Source organism: Zosterops lateralis (genome assembly GCF_965231275.1).
Source record: "Zosterops lateralis genome assembly, chromosome: 21".
In the NCBI taxonomy this organism is placed as follows: Eukaryota; Metazoa; Chordata; class Aves; order Passeriformes; family Zosteropidae; genus Zosterops; species Zosterops lateralis.
This window is the reverse complement of record NC_139781.1, coordinates 4162923-4181773: the sequence shown is the minus strand read 5'-3', so window position 1 is coordinate 4181773 and position 18851 is coordinate 4162923. Positions and strand designations below refer to the sequence as shown.

At 44.2% G+C, this 18851-nt stretch overlaps 1 protein-coding gene across 1 annotated transcript; it reads left to right on the top strand.

The window, feature by feature from the left end:
• Positions 1–5581: 5581 nt before the first annotated feature.
• SLITRK2 (SLIT and NTRK like family member 2) lies at positions 5582–9916 on the top strand. The gene is made up of 2 exons (XM_083876486.1): positions 5582–5617; positions 6025–9916. The coding sequence occupies exon 2, from the start codon at positions 6068–6070 to the stop codon at positions 8636–8638; it is 2571 nt and encodes an 856-aa protein (XP_083732612.1). The 5' UTR covers positions 5582–5617; positions 6025–6067; the 3' UTR covers positions 8639–9916.
• The last annotated feature ends 8935 nt before the right edge of the window (positions 9917–18851 follow it).

Below are 18851 nucleotides of genomic sequence, written 5' to 3'. Positions count from 1 at the left end.
ACAAATCATGACCAAGTCTCCTTGCAAAAAAAAAAAAAAAAAAAAAAAAAAAAGTTGCACTTAGATAACATTTCTCAAAAATTGGCCAAGGTCTGAGTCCTTGGAAGCAAAAACTGAGAGAAGAGTTAGAAAGCACACTGATTTTAAGTCATAGTTCATTAAATCTTTTTATTTATCCAATAGAAGTCATGAAGTGTCAGTGATCAGCACTCTGGAGTAGGCCAGTTCTCCATATGTCTGCATAGTTGGGAGAAATGGAGCTAAAAATTACATCTGGAAGCCAGAGAAACCCCTCCCAGCTGATGGCACAGGCAATCCCTGATTGCCAGCAAAGGGAAGCTCAGCAGACACCACCCAGTCTGGAGTGCCCCTCTCCCCTCACAGTGGCTCATCCAGCAGCTCTCCTTCCACCAAGGCCTCATCCCAAAAGTCTCCCTCCTCTGCCTCTCTTGCCATGTGTGGTTCACTGCTAAAAAATCTGGAAACTTTATTTCCTTAAGAATTCCTTTTAAGTGAGGCTCAAAAATCCACTTTACAGTATAGCAAAGACGCCAAAAATGTATTTATGGAAGTAGAATGTCTCCTGCGACAAAGAGACACACAGACACAGAGAGAGCAAGAATACAAAGTTGGAGAGGAGTGATGATAATTATCTCAGAACCCTAAAAGCCTACATGGAGCAGGCATCTCATCTGCAGTTCAGGATTACGGGATGAGGAACACGTGAGATCAGTAAATGCCTAAATTTACAAATTCTCATTGTTTTACTGCATCAGCCATCATGTTGTGTTCACAGAAATCAATGTCAGCTTCTACTTTTATATGGACAAACCCTTCTTTACTTGCCAGCAGCATCCAGGCTACCTTAATAGATTCCAATGATCAGTAAAACTTGTGTCCTGCCCTCCATCCAATTCACAGAGATTTTGCTTTGTTTCTTGCTGCCTTCATTCCTTTATTCCATAAGGCTTGGTGGATATGTTTGTTCCTTCATTTATACACAGAGAAGCAAAGCCAGAAAAACTTCTAGGTAAAGATGTATAAGTAAGTGCTTAGCGTCCACCTGCAGGTACAATGTGAAGAAAGAAAATCATATCCACATTTTTCCAGACTTTTTTCTGCTCCTTGATATTTACTCTCCCAGAAGGACAACAGCATGATGTGCACTAGGCAGGAAGGGTAATGATCTATGCCAAATTTTATGTGCTTATGCCTCATGCTGTGGTCTGGCTTTTTTTTTCCCCCCTGCCAGCAGATAGATAAAGTGGTGGCTTCAGGACAGTGCAGGAGCCAAGAGCTGTGCTGGTGTGTGGAGCAGGACTAACAGACTATTGGAAGCAGGTTGAGGCTGGCACCAAGCAAGAATTCAGTTCATACCTGCTCTGCAGCAGTCTGGGAGTGTCCGCATGGGAAACAGGTAGGGGATAATTAAGGGCTCTTAAGCCAGCAGACAAGGATATTACAAGGATAAACATTTCAAACTGAAGACAGTTAGATGCAGAGTTGTAGAAAAAGCCCAATTTTTTTTACCTGTGGGGATGAAACTTATTGGTTTACCAAACCAATTTACCGAACACGACAGCAGATTTTCACCATAGGCAGTTGCTAAAATATGCCTGTCTATGTTATTGGGTTTCATTATTTTTCTTTTTCCTATGAAGTATGATCTAGTTTGAACAGGAATTAATTCCAGTTTAGCTGGTGGCTTGGGTTATGCAAGATCCAAAAGCCACAATGGTCCTATTTAGCCTCATAATCTATGAATCTGTACTGAGACTTCATGACTTTGAACAAAAATGAGCATGAGGGAACACAGCTAAATATTTGGGACCTCCACAGTGCTTACAAATCAGGCATACTCTTGAGTTTCCCCAAGCCCTCATGGGCTGCTGTACCAACCTACCTCCCGGCCTTCCATCCCTGGAGGCTCCCAGATAGTCACAGCCTGGAAATGCTCCTGCATTCAGCATATAAAATAAAAAGGCAGTAAAACAGGTGGGAAAAAAAAAAAGCTGTCCTTTTATACTCTGTTTTTAATTGAAGGGATTATAAAACACTTCAGGCGTGCTGAGAAATCAGGACTTTGTTCCTAAATAAAAAGCTGAAGCTATTATATATTGTTGGGGTTTTTTTAATCCTTGTTCCTCCTCCTACAACCATGGTTATTATATGCATGCATTTGCAGTGTAATAGAATCAGTATCATCTCTGTGTCTTATTACTGTTGCAATCCCCTAACATGCTGTTCCTTCCATCCCACATGGATGTGGTAATTATTGCTGAGGCATGCCATGCCTTCCCTGCCAAGGCAGCAGCAGCAGTGCCACAACCACATTTCCCACGGATTAGTAAACACAGGAGAGTGGGACAGTGCTCGTTGCCTTTCACAAGCCAATTCCAGGTCCTTGCTCACCAGAAAGCTGCACCTGGCTGGAACTCATGGGCACAAAACAAATGTGCACTGGGAGACAAGGGGAAAGTGGCATTGGGTTTACTTGTGCCTTCATTTGTGCCTTTCAGCCTGCTGGGCTGCTAGGTGAGATGTGCTGAAGGGAGGTTACAGGAGCATCTCTGTGCCTCTATGTGGGCCAGGTGTGTGTGAACATACTCCCTTCTTAAAATAATTAAACAAAACAAAACAAAAAAAATCAACCCGGGTCTCCTTTTACCCTCACTTTTTAGGCTCATGCCCCCAGAGTGTGTTAGAAAGAGCTGAAAACAGGATTTGCTACAGTCTGTAACTAGTCCAATTTTGGTCCCCAAACATCATATCCTCGTGTTTAGAGCAGAAAACAAGCAAAAAATCTCACAGTATAATAATCTGCCTGCTGGTGTATTAGTGTCGTAGAACAGCAGATATGCAACACACATCCTTTCTGAACTTAGCAATTTCTGCTCCTGAATTAAAACTGGATAAAGAGAGACAGAATGGAGCAGCTCTTGGAACAATCTTGTTGAAATTCACACAGCACCACACCAAAAGCGTGCTCCAGTGTGGGATGCTCCTGCTCTTGTCACAACCTCTCCAAGTTTTAGGTAGGGAAGCTGCAACTGCTCCAATCCCAAAGGCAAACTCCGGCACTATTCCTGTCCAGGAGCACTGCAAAGGCATCTGTGCTGGCTGCTGCAGGGTGTTACCTTCTCCAGCCTCAAGAGAGAGATAAGAATAGACAGTAGATTTCTGCTGCTCCTAAAACGTGGGCTCTGATACATAATGGCTAAAGAACACCACGAGATGACAGTACCACTATTGCCAACTCTTTTGGCAGCAAACCTTTAAATTCTAGAGACTAAGTAAAGCGAGTATAGTGCCTTGTAAGAATCTGGCAATAGCACACCCTGCCCTGCTGGCACTTCAGAAATTCCCTGTAGAGTGTCTTTTTGTCCCCTCCCCGCAGTGTGAACCCAAAGTTTTACCTTTAGGCAGAGACCAAGAGCAGCCATCCTTTCCCATCACACAGATCTGTGCCCAGAGCATGGAACTTAAGCAAAGTCCCAACAACCCAGGTCCAGCACCTCGTTCTTTATAAAGGCAGCTACACCTCAACATTTGAGTGGGGCAGTGGGACTAACCCAGCCTGGAGATGTTAGATGTGGTTAAATCTCAGTATTCGGGGGAGAGAATTCCAGAGGGTGTAGGGATTTGAGCCTGGGACTGCCGCTGCCCCACAGCCCGGTTTAGTGGCAAGTGTTGAACTTCCCTGAACATGTAGAACACCAAACGTGCCGGGCAGAGCTGGGCACGGCAGCGTGGGAAAAGAGGAGCTGCTCCAGGCGGAGCGGGGGATCAATGCTGATGCCAGATCGGAGATTTGCAGCACCGCTGCTCCAGGAGCCAGATCATGCATGTGTGCGGTGTGAGATGTGAGATGTGAGATGTGCGGTATGAGATGTGCGATGTGCGGTGTGAGATGTGAGATGTGAGATGTGCGGTGTGAGATGTGCGGTGTGCGGTGTGAGATGTGCGGTGTGAGATGTGCGGTGTGCGTTGTGAGATGTGAGATGTGCGGTGTGAGATGTGCGGTGTGCGGTGTGAGATGTGAGATGTGCGGTGTGAGATGTGAGATGTGAGATGTGCGGTGTGAGATGTGAGATGTGCGGTGTGAGATGTGCAGTGTGCGGTGTGAGATGTGCGATGTGAGATGTGCGGTGTGAGATGTGCGGTGTGAGATGTGAGATGTGCGGTGTGAGATGTGCGGTGTGAGATGTGCGGTGTGAGAGGTGAGATGTGCGGTGTGAGATGTGCGGTGTGAGATGTGCGGTGTGCGGTGTGAGATGTGCGGTGTGCGGTGTGAGATGTGCGGTGTGAGATGTGCGGTGTGAGATGTGAGATGTGCGGTGTGCGGTGTGAGATGTGCGGTGTGAGATGTGCGGTGTGAGATGTGCGGTGTGAGATGTGCGGTGTGCGGTGTGAGATGTGCGGTGTGCGGTGTGAGATGTGAGATGTGAGATGTGCGGTGTGAGATGTGAGATGTGCGGTGTGAGATGTGAGATGTGCGGTGTGAGATGTGCGATGTGCGGTGTGCGGTGTGAGATGTGCGATGTGCGGTGTGAGATGTGCGGTGTGAGATGTGCGGTGTGAGATGTGCGGTGTGAGATGTGCGGTGTGAGAGGTGAGATGTGCGGTGTGAGATGTGAGATGTGCGGTGTGAGATGTGCGGTGTGAGATGTGCAGTGTGCGGTGTGAGATGTGCGGTGTGAGATGTGCGGTGTGAGATGTGCGGTGTGAGATGTGCGGTGTGCGATGTGCGGTGTGCGGTGTGAGATGTGAGATGTGCGGTGTGAGATGTGAGATGTGCGATGTGCGGTGTGAGATGTGCGGTGTGAGATGTGCGGTGTGAGATGTGAGATGTGCGGTGTGAGATGTGCGGTGTGAGATGTGCGGTGTGAGATGTGCGGTGTGAGATGTGCGATGTGCGGTGTGCGGTGTGAGATGCGCGGCGTGCGCGGGGGATGTGTGCGGGCTGCGCGCGTGTCTGTGCGCGCTGCGCGTGTGTGTGCGGTGCGTGCGCGCCCGCCGGCCGCCTCTCGCCGAACAAGCTGCTTCACTCGCTCTCTGTTTTGAGGGCACGGATTCTCAGCCACTCGGGGGCCAAAAAAATTTTTTTTTCTCCGGACCCAGGTAAATCCGCTCGTTACCTGATTCCCCTTCCCGGCTCCGAGTGCCCGCGCTGTCCTGCAGGTGCTGTCAGAGCGCTCCGGCGAGAAGCAGCCGAGCCGGGAGCGGAGCCGGCTGCGAGAGCCACCGCCAGGGAAGGGAAGGGAAGAGAAGGGGGGGGGCGAGGACGGGGACAGGGGGGCTGGGAAAAAACGTGTCCCCCCCGCCCCCGGCTGACGTCAGCGCGGCTCCGCGCGGGGCACCCGGCAAAAGCGGCGGCTCCGCACTGCCCGCGCACACGGCCCCGCGCTCCCTCCCGCCCGCCGCGCCCGGCCCGACTCCCGCACAGCCGGGACGGGGCAGGGGAACGGGACACGGGACGGGACGGGACGGCGGCGCTCCGCTGGGCTCCTGCTGAGGCGTGAGCGGGCGATGCCGCTCGCCGCCGGGCTCCTGGCTCCCGGGGCGCGGCGGCTCTCGGCCACTGCCCGCACTGCCCGCTCGGGAGCCCCCAGAGCAGGTACGGGCGCGGCGGGTCGGGTCGGGCGGGGAGGGTTTGCCGGGTTTGCTGTCGGTCCTGGCGTCCCCCGGTTTGTGATGCCGGTGCGCCCCGGCCCCGGGACGGGCGGCGGGGATGGGATCCCGGTGCCGGGGAGCGGGTGGAGAGCCCAGCCTGAGAGAGCCGGGGCTCGGAGAGCTCCCCGACGGGGCTTCCCCCACGGCAGCTCCGCAGGCGCTTCCCGAGAGGAGAAGGGAGGAGGAGGAGGAGGAGGGGGGGGGAGGATTCCAGAGGAGTTCGGAAGTCGCTGCCTTGCAGCTCCCCTTCCCCCCCAGCCTTCCGAGCTGCTCTCGCTCTCCCCGTGCAGCCTCTGCTCCCGGCCGTGTTCACTGGGGGTTTCTTCTTTCTCTCCTTACCTGTCTCGAAAGGTTTGACTGTAGGTACCAAAGCGGGGACCGACGGCGCATAAAGATGCTGAAGGGTGTTTGGTTGCTCAGTTTGTTAACAGTGGCTGGGATCTCGTGGACAGAGAGTCGCAAACCTGCCAAAGACATTTGTAGCAAGAGCCGCTGCCCTTGCGAGGAGAAGGAGAACGTGCTGAACATTAATTGTGAAAACAAGGGATTTACAACCGTCAGCCTCCTCCTGCCGCCCCCCTCCAAGATCTACCAGCTGTTTCTCAATGGGAACGCTCTGACTCGCCTGTTCCCCAATGAGTTTGTCAACTACTCCAACGCGGTGACCCTGCACCTGGGCAACAACGACATGCAGGAGATCCGCACCGGCGCCTTCAGCGGCCTCCGCACCCTCAAGAGGCTGCACCTCAACAACAACAAGCTGGAAGTGCTGAAGGAAGACACCTTCCTGGGCTTGGAGAGCCTCGAGTACCTGCAGGCTGATTACAATTACATCAGTGCCATCGAGGCGGGGGCATTCAGCAAGCTGAACAAGCTCAAGGTGCTGATCCTCAATGACAACCTCCTGCTGTCCCTGCCCAGCAACGTCTTCCGCTTTGTGCTCCTCACTCACCTGGACCTGCGGGGGAACAGGCTGAAGATGATGCCTTTTGCTGGCGTGCTGGAGCACATCGGAGGCATCATGGAAATCCAGCTGGAGGAAAACCCTTGGAACTGCACCTGCGACTTGCTGCCGCTCAAGGCCTGGCTGGACACCATCACCGTGTTTGTGGGTGAGATAGTCTGTGAAACCCCCTTCAGGCTTCATGGGAAGGATGTGACCCAGCTCACCAGGCAAGATCTCTGCCCTAGGAAAAGCTCCAGTGATTCAGGCCAGAGGGAGAAGCACCCTGTCCTCTCAGACCCACACATCTCGAGGTTGTCACCCACAGCCAACTCTGCCATCAACCCCACCAGGGCCCCAAAAGCCAGCCGGCCACCCAAAACTAGGAACCGCCCCACCCCTCGTGTCTCTGTGTCAAAAGACAGGCAAATATTTGGACCTATCATGGTTTACCAGACAAAGTCTCCTGTGCCCATCACCTGCCCAGCTGGCTGCATCTGCACGTCGCAGAGCTCAGACAATGGCCTGAATGTTAACTGCCAAGAGAAAAAGATCAGTAACATCTCCGACCTCCACCCCAGGCCAACCAGTCCAAAGAAACTTTACCTTACCAGTAACTATCTGCAAGTCATTTATAGGACGGATCTCACAGAGTACAGCTCCCTGGATTTGCTGCATCTGGGGAATAACAGGATTGCAGTGATACAAGAAGGTGCCTTTACAAACCTCACAAGTTTACGCAGACTTTACCTTAATGGCAACTACCTTGAGGTCCTGTACCGATCCATGTTCGAAGGGCTGCACAGCCTGCAATATCTCTACCTAGAGTACAATGTCATTAAGGAGATCCTGCCACGCACATTTGATGCTCTGAGTAATCTCCACCTGTTGTTTCTCAATAACAACCTGCTCAGATCCTTGCCTGATAATGTCTTTGGAGGCACCTCCCTCACCAGGCTCAACCTTAGGAACAACCATTTCTCTCACCTGCCTGTGAGAGGAGTCTTGGACCAGCTCTCAGCTCTGATTCAGATAGACCTCCAGGAGAACCCTTGGGACTGCACGTGTGACATCCTGGGGCTGAGGAACTGGATAGAGAAAGTCACTGACCAGAACAACCAGCAGGCAAATCCCCCTGTAGTTATCAATGAAGTGATATGCGAGTCTCCCACCAAGCACTCTGGAGAGCACCTGAAATTCCTGAGCAAAGAAGCCATATGCCCAGAGAACCCCAACCTGGCAGATTCCTCTGTCCTCTCCATGAACCAGAACACAGACACCCCCCATCTGGGCGTGTCACCCAGCACCTACCCAGAATTACACACTGAAGTCCCGCTCTCCGTCCTCATTTTAGGCTTGCTGGTTGTGTTTATTTTGTCTGTTTGTTTTGGGGCAGGTCTGTTTGTCTTCGTCCTTAAGCGCCGGAAGGGGGTGCAGAGCATACCCAGCAGTGCCAACAACGTAGATATTAGTTCATTTCAGCTCCAGTATGGGTCCTACAACACTGAGAGCCACGATAAAACTGAGGGACATGTTTATAACTACATTCCCCCTCCTGTGGGACAGATGTGCCAAAACCCAATCTACATGCAAAAGGAAGGGGATCCAGTTGCCTATTACAGGAATCTCCATGAGTTTAGCTATAGCAGCCTTGACCACAAAAAAGAAGACCCCACCAGTCTTGCATTTACCATCAGTGCAGCTGAATTACTGGAAAAGCAGTCCTCACCAAGGGAACCAGAGCTGCTCTATCAAAATATTGCAGAGAGGGTCAAGGAACTCCCCACCGGAGGATTAGTTCATTATAACTTTTGTACCTTACCCAAAAGGCAGTTTGCCCCTTCATATGAATCCAGACGCCAAAACCAGGACAGGATAAATAAAACTGTTTTATATGGAACTCCCAGGAAATATTTTGCAGAACAGTCTAAACCTGAGCATCCTTTACTCCAAGGAAAGCTACAAACAGAACCAGACTACCTCGAAGTTCTGGAAAAACAAACTGCAATCAGTCAGCTGTGAGGGGGGAGGTGGGAGACAAAGGAAATTTTTTTAAATGAGCTCAGCATTCACATTTCTTTGAGTCTGAACTCAGTACTGATGTCATCTGTCGCATTCCCAACATTTCCACTTTTTTAAATCAGAGAAGGAGTGAGAGAGAAAAGGAACCCTTGCAGCATAGCAGGGATGTGGTGTTGCTTTTACAACGTTCCCTTTAAGTTATTTCTGAATCTCTCTCCTTTTGACCCTTCTCTAGGAACTGTCATTGCAAAATGCATCTTTCTGTAATAGATCTTGCATAATTCTTTTTGATTTCGAAGGAAATGAGGAAAGGGGTCTTTGGGGTTTCTGTTGTTTTGTTTGTTTTTTGTTTTGTTTTGTTTTTCCTTTTCATTTCAAAATGGAAACTTAATGTATTATGTAGAAGATCTCCAAAGATCTTTTTTCCTGGACTATGACTTTCTTTTGTAAATAATAATATACAGTACTGCTGTTTCAATTACCAACTATAGCCACTGGGCGTCACTTTTTTGTGTTAAAGTGCCTTTGCACTTTAAGTACATTATTACTTAATTGTTGCTCTTAGCTTTGATAAATTGAACCTATTTTAATGTGTTGTATTTTTGAAATTAAAAAAAATTGTAAAATAGATCTATATGTCAGCTGCATTAAATCAGAAGGTTTGATTTATAGGAAAGCTGCCCTTCTTTAAATGGCTCTAGTTCTAGGACCTTACAGACTCAAATGTAAATTATTGGGGTATTTTTTCCCTCTAGGTTTGTTTAGAGTGACTCACTGAAATCAACTGAAAGGATTTAGCAATGGACTAGAGGTTATCAAATGCCTCAGCCGGGAATAACAGCTCATTAATAAAAGATGTTTAACACAATGTCATAGTGAACTGAACAATTAATGTCCTTCTTAATACATTGCATTGCAGCTCTAACACAGTAATGTTCGATGGCTTAAGATTATTTTCATAGTTAACAGAACATTACTCATAATATTCTATGCATTGGATTAGGTATTTTTATACATTTTGGGACAGAGTTTATATCTGTAACTTTTTGGACCTAAATTAACATGTCCTCCTCCTGCCAGATACATTTTTTTTTTTTTTTTTTCATAAGCAGGGACACCAGCAGGGGTCATCCCACACCTCATTAAATTTATTAACATACAGGCAAATGAACCCATGCCAAAGGTAAAATTTGAACCCCGGAGTCCTCCAAATCAAGGTGGCTGAAATCAGTGTGTGCGTCCCACTAACTTTTGGTAGTCTGAATTATGTCTATGTGCTTTTTGTCTCTAAAGCAGAAGTAATACTGCAGTAATTCTAATCTAATAGAGAAAACTACCATTAAGTTCACCGTCTTGAATTTTATAAAATGTTTTATGTCAACTGAATCCCATTCTCAACACTGGTTTTCTTAAGCCCAACAGTGAACAAATGCAGTGAGTCTTCTCCTTTCTCATTAACTCAGGCCTGTTTTGCTTCAAGCTTTATGTTATCACCTTCAATTTACTTTTCCTTCATGGAGAATATTGAAACCATTTTTATTAACAAGCATACAGTCAAACTTTATTAAGCCTTATTAGCTTCTAAATAATTTTTAGATGCAAACATTATTGTGCAATTTAAACAAACAGTCCTTATTTACAACAAAACCAGTTTTGTTTTGTCTGTTCTAAATCCTTATGCAACTGGGATGGTGATCTGCATATAAAGTAGGCCAGGCTTTTCAATTCCTTATTAAAGCAATTGATGGGGTCTGAAAGAAGCACACTGTTTCCTTTTCATAAATAGGTTACTGCACATAATAATCCTTTATTATCATGCAGAGATTGAAGTGGCCTCTGCTGACTGATTTTTAGAGCTTTACTGTAGTTAATAATACAGTATCTACAACTTGGAGAAATTTTCAGCAATAGCATTTAAGCTATAAATAACTACAATCAATGTTGTTCTAATCAGGACTTTGCCAAAAGGAAGTTGCTTTGTATTTAAGAGCTAAAGAGGCTTTGCATGTGTATTGCCAGATCTCTGAGTCACTGAGTAAAATGTCTTCCAATGATTTATGTGACATCTGAGTGCATTAATATGCTAACATGTCAACTCTTTATGTTTGGAATCCACAGCATCTATGGCTGTGCATTAGGTCAGGTTCAAAATTGAAGTGCTGCAAGGAGCTGCTGAAGAATCAGCCTTCAAAATGGTCTCACATCAAGGAGGAGGTGAAATGGTATCACTTTAGTTGAACTTGGAACATTTGGCTGGAATTGCATCCATCTTTGAGCAAGGTACTTGCTTGAAACCTTCCAGTGCTGATTGTCTGATGGCTCCTTCCCCTGGGTAATTAAAAGCATTTGTTACTGAAACACTGAGAAAAGTAGAAGTATTATTTTAAAAGAAAGTCATTAACTCTTTCCAGATATGCCTGCAGAACAAGTGCCATGTTACATCTGGCAGCAGCTAAGATATTGTTATTTATTATTCTCCAGTGAAGCAGAACCAATTACAAAAGGTATTTTCCCTTCAGAAAAAAAAAAAAAAAAAGCTATTTTTTTCCAACAGAAATGTTTTCAGTGTTCTAGTGTTTGCAAACAACAGAGATAGGGAATTGAGTCTTTTAGTAACATTATATTGTTTGGTTTTAGTGCTTCAGTCTCAGTGCTTTGATGTTTGCTTTGGTAGCACAGCCACACTTCACAGAGGTTGCTGCTGCTTTACATTTCCTTAGGTTTCCTAGTGGAATTTATTTAGTGACTAGATTTTACTTCACATCACCAATACCAGCTTAAAAAATTATTATTGCTGTGGATCTTTTAGGTTTATTTTTGTACCTTTCAGCTGACATCCATTAAGGAATTCTTTTCACAGGGTGTCTAGGTGAAAGAGAAGATTTTTTTTTTTTCAGTTACACTTAAAGAGATTTTGTTTAACAGGGAAAGTGTGTCGGCAGCTGCTGTATAGAGGTCTCCGCATTTCTTCAGCTGTGCTGCCCTGGAAGCTGCTGCTCGTTAGGGGAGAGCTGCTTGCCTCAGTCGTGGCTTGATAATGAGTCTGAAAAAAAAATAAATTTCCTTCACAGTTTGAAAAGTTGAACTGTGAAAATTATGTAACCAGGTTAGCAAAGTTGTTTTTTGTTCCCTCAGGAAAATGAGGTGCAAATAGTTTTCTTTCTTTGTAAGTTTTCTTTTGTGAAAGTGAACTTAATGACCTTTACAGAAACAGTAACAGTGCAGGCTGAAGCACTGTTGAAACTATACAGTTATTTCTAGTGAAAATGAGGAATGCTACTCTTCCAAAGCATGAATTTTATTTTTTTTTTTTTACCTTTCTGGGGAAGCATTAAATAAAGTTTATCAACATACTTTCCTTTTTCTCCCCAGTGACAGAAAAAAAAAAGTTGCCTTTTGGAAAAAGTGTTATTTGTGTCCTCAAGCCTGCTGCAGAGCCACCCCACATGCCCAATGGTCTCTGTCTTCCATCAGATTTTACCTTCTTGGGCTCCAGCATTTGCTCAGCACCTACCTCACCTCCATTACCTGCTTCCAAACCCTCATTTCCACTTGCACCTGTCCCTGTAGGCTCTCCATCCCTTCCCTAGCCATCTCTGAAGGACCTGTTCCAGCTCTGAAGGGAGCTGATGTCTCTGCTGACCCAGAGCTCACTCCTTCCCTCCTGCCCTGGCATTGTCTCCAAGGAGACACCTGATCCCAGTGGTTTTCCCGGGAGCTATGCTGAAGGAAAATCTTCATAGATATTCCCTCTTCTCTTTTTTGAACAGAGAAGCCTAAAATGACAGAGGGTTTCAGCTTCCATGCGGGATTCCCAAGTGCCAGTTTGGGGCAGGTGGTTGTGTCTGTGCAAGCAGCACTCCTGAGCTTGCTGAAACCACTGGCTGAAACATCACTCTTTGCTGTCCTTTTGGTGAGTTGTCTTCAGCGTGAGCTAATCTTGCCAAAATTAGCTACTAAAATTTGGAAGTCCAGCTCGTGTCTCTAGAGTAAATAGCAGAAATAGCAGAATTAGCAGAAATAGCAGAAATAATAACAGGCCATTCAAAGGTGAATGTTCCCAATCCAGGGTGTGAATTGGGCTACAGCTCTGCCTCCCTCCTTCCAGGAGGTGCTGAGAGGACAGATAGTGAGTTATCTGTTATCTGCAGAGAGGACAGATAATGATGAGTGCTGATAACAGCTAATTCCCACACTCTGGCCATTTCCCACCACACCTCCATGCAACATCCATACTCTGCTGAGGATCTGCCAGTCTCTACTCCAAGACATTATTTTTATTTCTGTCCATGAGAGAAACATTCCCTATGGAGTTTAAACCCTGCTTTGGTCAAATGCTCTGACTTTTTATAACATCACCTTGGGCTTAGTTTGGTTTTCTTTTTCTTCCTGCCAACACTTGAGTTTGTAAAATAAAATCACACTTTTAAAAAGTTTGCAGCTGTAATTAGTAGAGTCAAAATAAGGATACCAACAAGTTAAATTGCCTAAAAAAAAAGTCTGATAGGATACTGAGCTTGTATAGGAATACAATAATTTTAAACTGCTCATGAGTGAAATGAGATACTGGAAATGTTAATGAAACTTCTTAGGCTCTTACAGGCTAATCACTGATACAGTTTGTGATTTTTCATATTACTGTTTTTCCAGACAATAAATGTCATTTAAGAGAGAAAAAGAAGGAAAAATCCGATTTCTCAAAGACCTCCCCCAACTGTAGAACTTGAAAATGACATAAATTAACTTATGCAGATGATGTGACACTTCTTGTGTATTTCCCATCACTTCTTCAAAACGTTCCACAGGAGAAGTACAAAAGTTATTCTTTTCTAAGGGGATCATTAAGTCTGTTTGGATTATTGATCTCATAGCTTTTCTGGGCACAAGGCCAATCATTTTGACTGAGGTTTTTAATCCTAGCTAATGAGGGAGGTGGATTAAGGAGAAGGTTTTTGTTGTTGCTTTTTTTGTTCTTGAAGGGCTGGTTGGATTTTTTTTGAGCCAGCAGATTGACATGTTTATGGATACAGATGAATAGATCGTTTTGAATGAAAGAAATGTTGGAGTGGCAGTCGGAGATTCAGTCATTCTCAAGACCAAATAGGCTCAAGAACATGAGTGAAGTTTGAAAAACAGGAACGTCATAAAAGTGCCTTTCTTCCTGAGATCATAAACACAGAGGGCTCCCCTGTGAATACAGATTTTGTTAGATGCTGTTAACCCTTTGGAGGGATGGAATTAGAGGCCGGAGGCACCTCTGTTGTGCTTAAGGACAGACTGGAGTGTTCAGGATTTGTTCTCAGCCCTGGTTGTTGCCCTGTGTTCACACACCTGTATCACCACTGCTCATGCACTTGGTTTGAGAAAGCAAAAAAGGTGAAGTTTGGAGCAATAGAGCTATTTGCACTATTTCTGTCTTTTAAAATGAAATTAATTACCCATTGGTCCATTTAATGCCATAGACTTTTAATTTCTCAGGTCCATTGTACAAACTGACTTCCCAGCAAAAGATCAGTGTATGTAGCTACTTGCAAAATGAGCAACAAAAAACATTGTGGCTGATCTCAAGAAGGAAGCAGCCAAGGTAATGTAAATACATATTTGCAGTACAGCAAATTACATCAGCATTACAAAGTTATGTAGTGTAATGACATCAGGAGTCTTTGTGGTGACAACAAACACAAAGTAGTTTTTTGTGTCTTGAAAACACAGGTTCCTTGTGTCCCCTCTCCTTGCCCTCCTTGTGCATTGCTTCTCTAGAGCCAGAACTGTTAATCACCTTAATCTTCTGAGAAGGAGGCAGAACAGCCTTTTAAAAATGCACTCTGCACTGCAAACAGCACAGCTAATGTATATGGACCTGTTGCAGTTATCTCCTCTTGAGATAAGACATATTTCCATACAAAAGCCTGGGAAAAAATCCCCTTGAGATCACTGATAATGTGACATAGTCTATTTTAAAACATCTTGATTTTAGGCCTGAAAGCCTCTCATCTGAGAGACAGAGGAGTTGCAGTTAAGGCAATTTTTTTTTTTTTTTTTTTTTTTTTTTTTTTTTTTTTTTTTTTTTTTTTTTTTGCTATGAAGTTTTGTCCTTTTCCCGAGGGATTTGTTACAGATTTGATGCATGCCAGCATCTTAGCCAGACAGCTGAAATGAACACAAAATTTCTTGAGAACTGTGAAAATGTAACGACTACATGAATTTTCTTCTAATCACAGAAGAACATACAACATGATGTGGAGGCAAAGCTGTCAGAGAGGCTTTTAAAGATTCCAGGGGACAGGGAAATCTGAGGAATTCAGGTGCAGGTGCAGAGTACCTCTGTTAGTTTTACACCTGAGTGTCTTCTGTGGGATGCCCTGGATTTGCACCAGTGACAGGAATCTCACTAAAGAAGAGCAATCCCATGGAAATCCCAGCTGTGAGTGGCAGAGGAGAGAGAAAAATGCTCATGTCCTCTTACCATCACCTAAAGTCCCCTTGGGGAGTTTTCCAGACTCAGCACTCATTCCCATAAATCTGAAGTCAGCATACTCCAAGTTTATATCAGATTAAATATCAGATTTCCAGTAATATTTGAGTGATGTGACATTTGGCTCTTACTCCTGGGTGAGGTTTTGCTTGGGACCTTGGGTTTACTCTATCCCTCCTAAATTTTAATTCTTGATTATTTCTGACTGTGTTCTTGCTATGGAGGGCAAATGGAATGTGCTCAGCTAAACCTTTGTGTTTTCTTTATCTTATTTCACAAGTTCCTCAAGTATCAGGCAGCTGAGACTTGAACGAGTCAGAAGTTTCAGAAACTCAGTGATCCACTCAAGTGAGCAAAGCTTTACCAAAGCTTTCCTGCTCCCATCACATCTGCTGTGTTCTGCTGAGCTGCTGATTTTATTCAGATGAATTCCAACTTGAAACACACTAATAAATGTCTGTGTAAAACCTTATAATATTCAGCTTACTTATAATAGAAAAAAAGAGAGGGAGTTAGAGGTTGGGAAAAGGCTTTGAAATTTCTGTTTTTTGGGGGTTTTTTGTTTTTTTTGTTTTTTTTTTTTTTTTTTCAGAGGGATTTATTATGGTTACTAGGGAATTAAAAGGAATTCTAACAATAGTGTTGTGTAGGGGTTTTTTTGTGGTTTTGTGCAAGGTAGTGGAGGTGGGGAAAAGAGGGGAAAAAAAGGTAGATTATAGTTGTTTTAACTGTCAAGATGTTGAAAGGAGACGACCAGAAAACTAAGGAATTCAGAGTTTATGGCTCAAAGAGGTCACAAAAATGCCAGTTTTTTGTGGAACTTCTAAAGGGAAATGGCACCCAGGCTGCTTTCCTAAAGGCTGAGGGAAAGGGACAAGATCCCTGGGAGAGCTGAGAAATCCCAGCCTTAAATAAGAGCAGATTTACTGTAATTCAGATATAAACTTGGCTCATGTGAAGAGATAATGGAAGTGGGAGATGCTTCATGCTGCAGTTCACACCTTAATTAGTGTTACAGTTTGTAGCCTGTATTTTCTGTAACCATATTTCCCATCACATCCAACTCATGAGCTGCTTACCAGAACTGAGTAGAAAATTCTGATATTCATTGATTTGGCCTTCTTTTCCATAATGAGATGTTTACAGATTTATTTGATGGCGGCTTAAGTTTGCCATGGCTTCTTTTTGTTCTCCAAATAATGTATGGGGATAATTCCTACTGGATATTAGGAGATGTCCTGACAGATATTTCATAGTGAACACCTGCAGTTGAACTCCCAAGGACTTTGTTTATATTATCCTTGTTTTGTTTTGCTTAGAGAGTGAAGCAGTGGGCCAAGTTAAAAGCTCATTTCCTGGGAACTGAAAAATTATGTTGTGCTTTTAGTTCTGCCAGCGACCTTGCACAAGCCATACCTGTGTCCCCCATGCTTTAATTTCTGCACCATTAAATAAGGAGTATAATACTTTCTGCCTTAGTCTGGTGAGATTTACTGATGAGAAATGTTAAGTATTATTGTTTTTCAAAGCCTTTATAGCTTCATCCAAATGCAGCAACTGTGCACTGCTTTTTTTTTCCCCTTGGCATATGTTTTTCTGATCTAAGAATGTGGTGTTGGCGTGTCGGATTTGGTTTTGTTTTCTGTCTTTGCAGCTAAAAAACAGACCATGAAGATTACCTTGTACAGGGAAAAGATTCTATCTCCCTGTAAAAGCATGTGAGAGGTATGGAATAAAATGGGGAGGCAAAAGCTACAGTTTGTTTTTAAACCTTTGAAAATACGTAGTACCACATCTGCTCTGTTTTCCCTCTCTGGCTGAGTTGAGTCACCTTGTCTGTTTCTGCCCTATAGAATCCATGCAAAAAATAGTTCTCAGCATACCGGTCATTTTTTTATTCACCTTTTTCTGCATGAAGTCAGTTGGGCTATTGCTGACAGTTTTTGTGCTGGCAAGGGAGCCAAGAGAGGCTCTGAGTGGCAGACAGCTGCTGAAACAAGAGCCTGGCACTCTGGGGAGAGAAAGAAGTTCATTCAACTTTCCTTGTCAGCCCTTCCACTTTAACTTCTTTCTTTCTGCTCTATAGTTACCACAGTAATTCTCTTGTCTGTCGAATGCAGACTGTGGGCATATTTTCCATATATAGCCCAAGTACACGCTGTGAAATCCAACTCTGTGTTGGAAAGGCCACCATTTTCCACAGCCAATCCTCCACGGCATGCCTGGAAATCTGATGTTCCATGCAAGAGAGCTGATTTAGAAATGCAGGACTACAAGAGTCTGTGGCACCATTCAACACAACAGAGACAGAACTTCACCTCCACTTTTAAATTTGCTTTTGATTAACCTACTAAAATTCATTCACCGGCCAGGCCTTTTGATCTGCTTCATGTTTGGATATTATGCCCATCTAAATTTTGAGATTACTGAGACTGATGCTCTCATTTTCTTGCTGATTCATAAAATGGGGGTTGAACAATTATCTCTGGTTTCTAGGCTGGAAGTAGCATGGGGATTTTTGGCTGGATGGGGTGAGTGCTCTGATCCCATGCACAATTTCATACTTTTAGATAATTGGCAATTGTTCAGAGGCTTTTTATATAGAACAAAAGATACATGGTACACCCAAATTGTTTCTAGCTGTGCAATGTAAACCCTCTGTCCTGGACCAGCAGAAGTCCATCTAAAGTGGTACTTAAAACAGTCCTTAAAAAGACTCATTTTTCTTAAATTCTGGGAGAAATCTGAATCAAGGAAAGTAAATATTCAGTGATCCTTTTAACATGCTCATCTTCAGGATTTTAGGGGATCAGTTTTTGTCTCCTAAGAAAACAGCGTTTATTATTTAAGGAAGGACATCCAGACCCTCCCCTGCCATAAATAGTGTTTACTTCCACAGATATCACAGAACTGGTTTACAATGTTCAAACATCACAGAACTGGTTTACAGTAGCTGAGGATGCAGCTGCTCTGTTTTTTAAACCCCTTAACTTCAGCAATCAGCATTTATCCCAATCATGGACCAGTGCTATCATTGTTGATCACTTTGGTTCCACTGCTCTAGAACCCATACAATTTGCCACTGCCATGGAATTTTTAGTCACATTTGAAAAAAAAAAAAAAAAAGATCTTTGAAAGTTCATTTTGGGATGCCAATGAATAATTTCTGTACTAAAACTCTTTGGTTGATAAATTTATGCACTTAATTCTTCACAAACCCTTTTAATTTTCAAGCCTTAAGAACTAGTGATAGAGCACAGTGAGGCAGACAGGCATATTTTGTGTTCTCCTTTTGGGACTCCTCATTTCTTCCTAAAGATCAAAGCTTTTTTAGCAGCTCTTGCATCCCTGTTCTGCCACCCTCAGAGTTTGGATGTGAGTCTGTAGTCAGTTGTAACTGCACTGTAACAGCAAATGTCCTTTCAAAGAAAACTAGCAGCAGAGTCCTGAGACATGCACAAAGTCACATCCAGAAGGTCATATTTTCCCAAGGATGGCCACTGCTGTTTCTTTTTCTTTGTGAGCAATACATTGACTTAATCTAAAATACATTACCTTATTATCATGCAAATATTTATGCCACATTAGAATCAGACTAGCTTTCTTCACAATAGATAAGCTTCCTGTGTTATTGCAGATAATGAAAATCCAATTTCTGAAAATGTTCTCTTATTGTTTCTTTTTTTCCCCTCTGCTTTTTATTAGTGAAGAACTTGCAATTATTTGCTCTTATTCAGA

Excerpts from the sequence above, each read along its gene's own strand:
- SLITRK2 (XM_083876486.1), top strand. The coding sequence starts at position 6,068 with ATGCTGAAGGGTGTTTGGTTGCTCAGTTTGTTAACAGTGGCTGGGATC.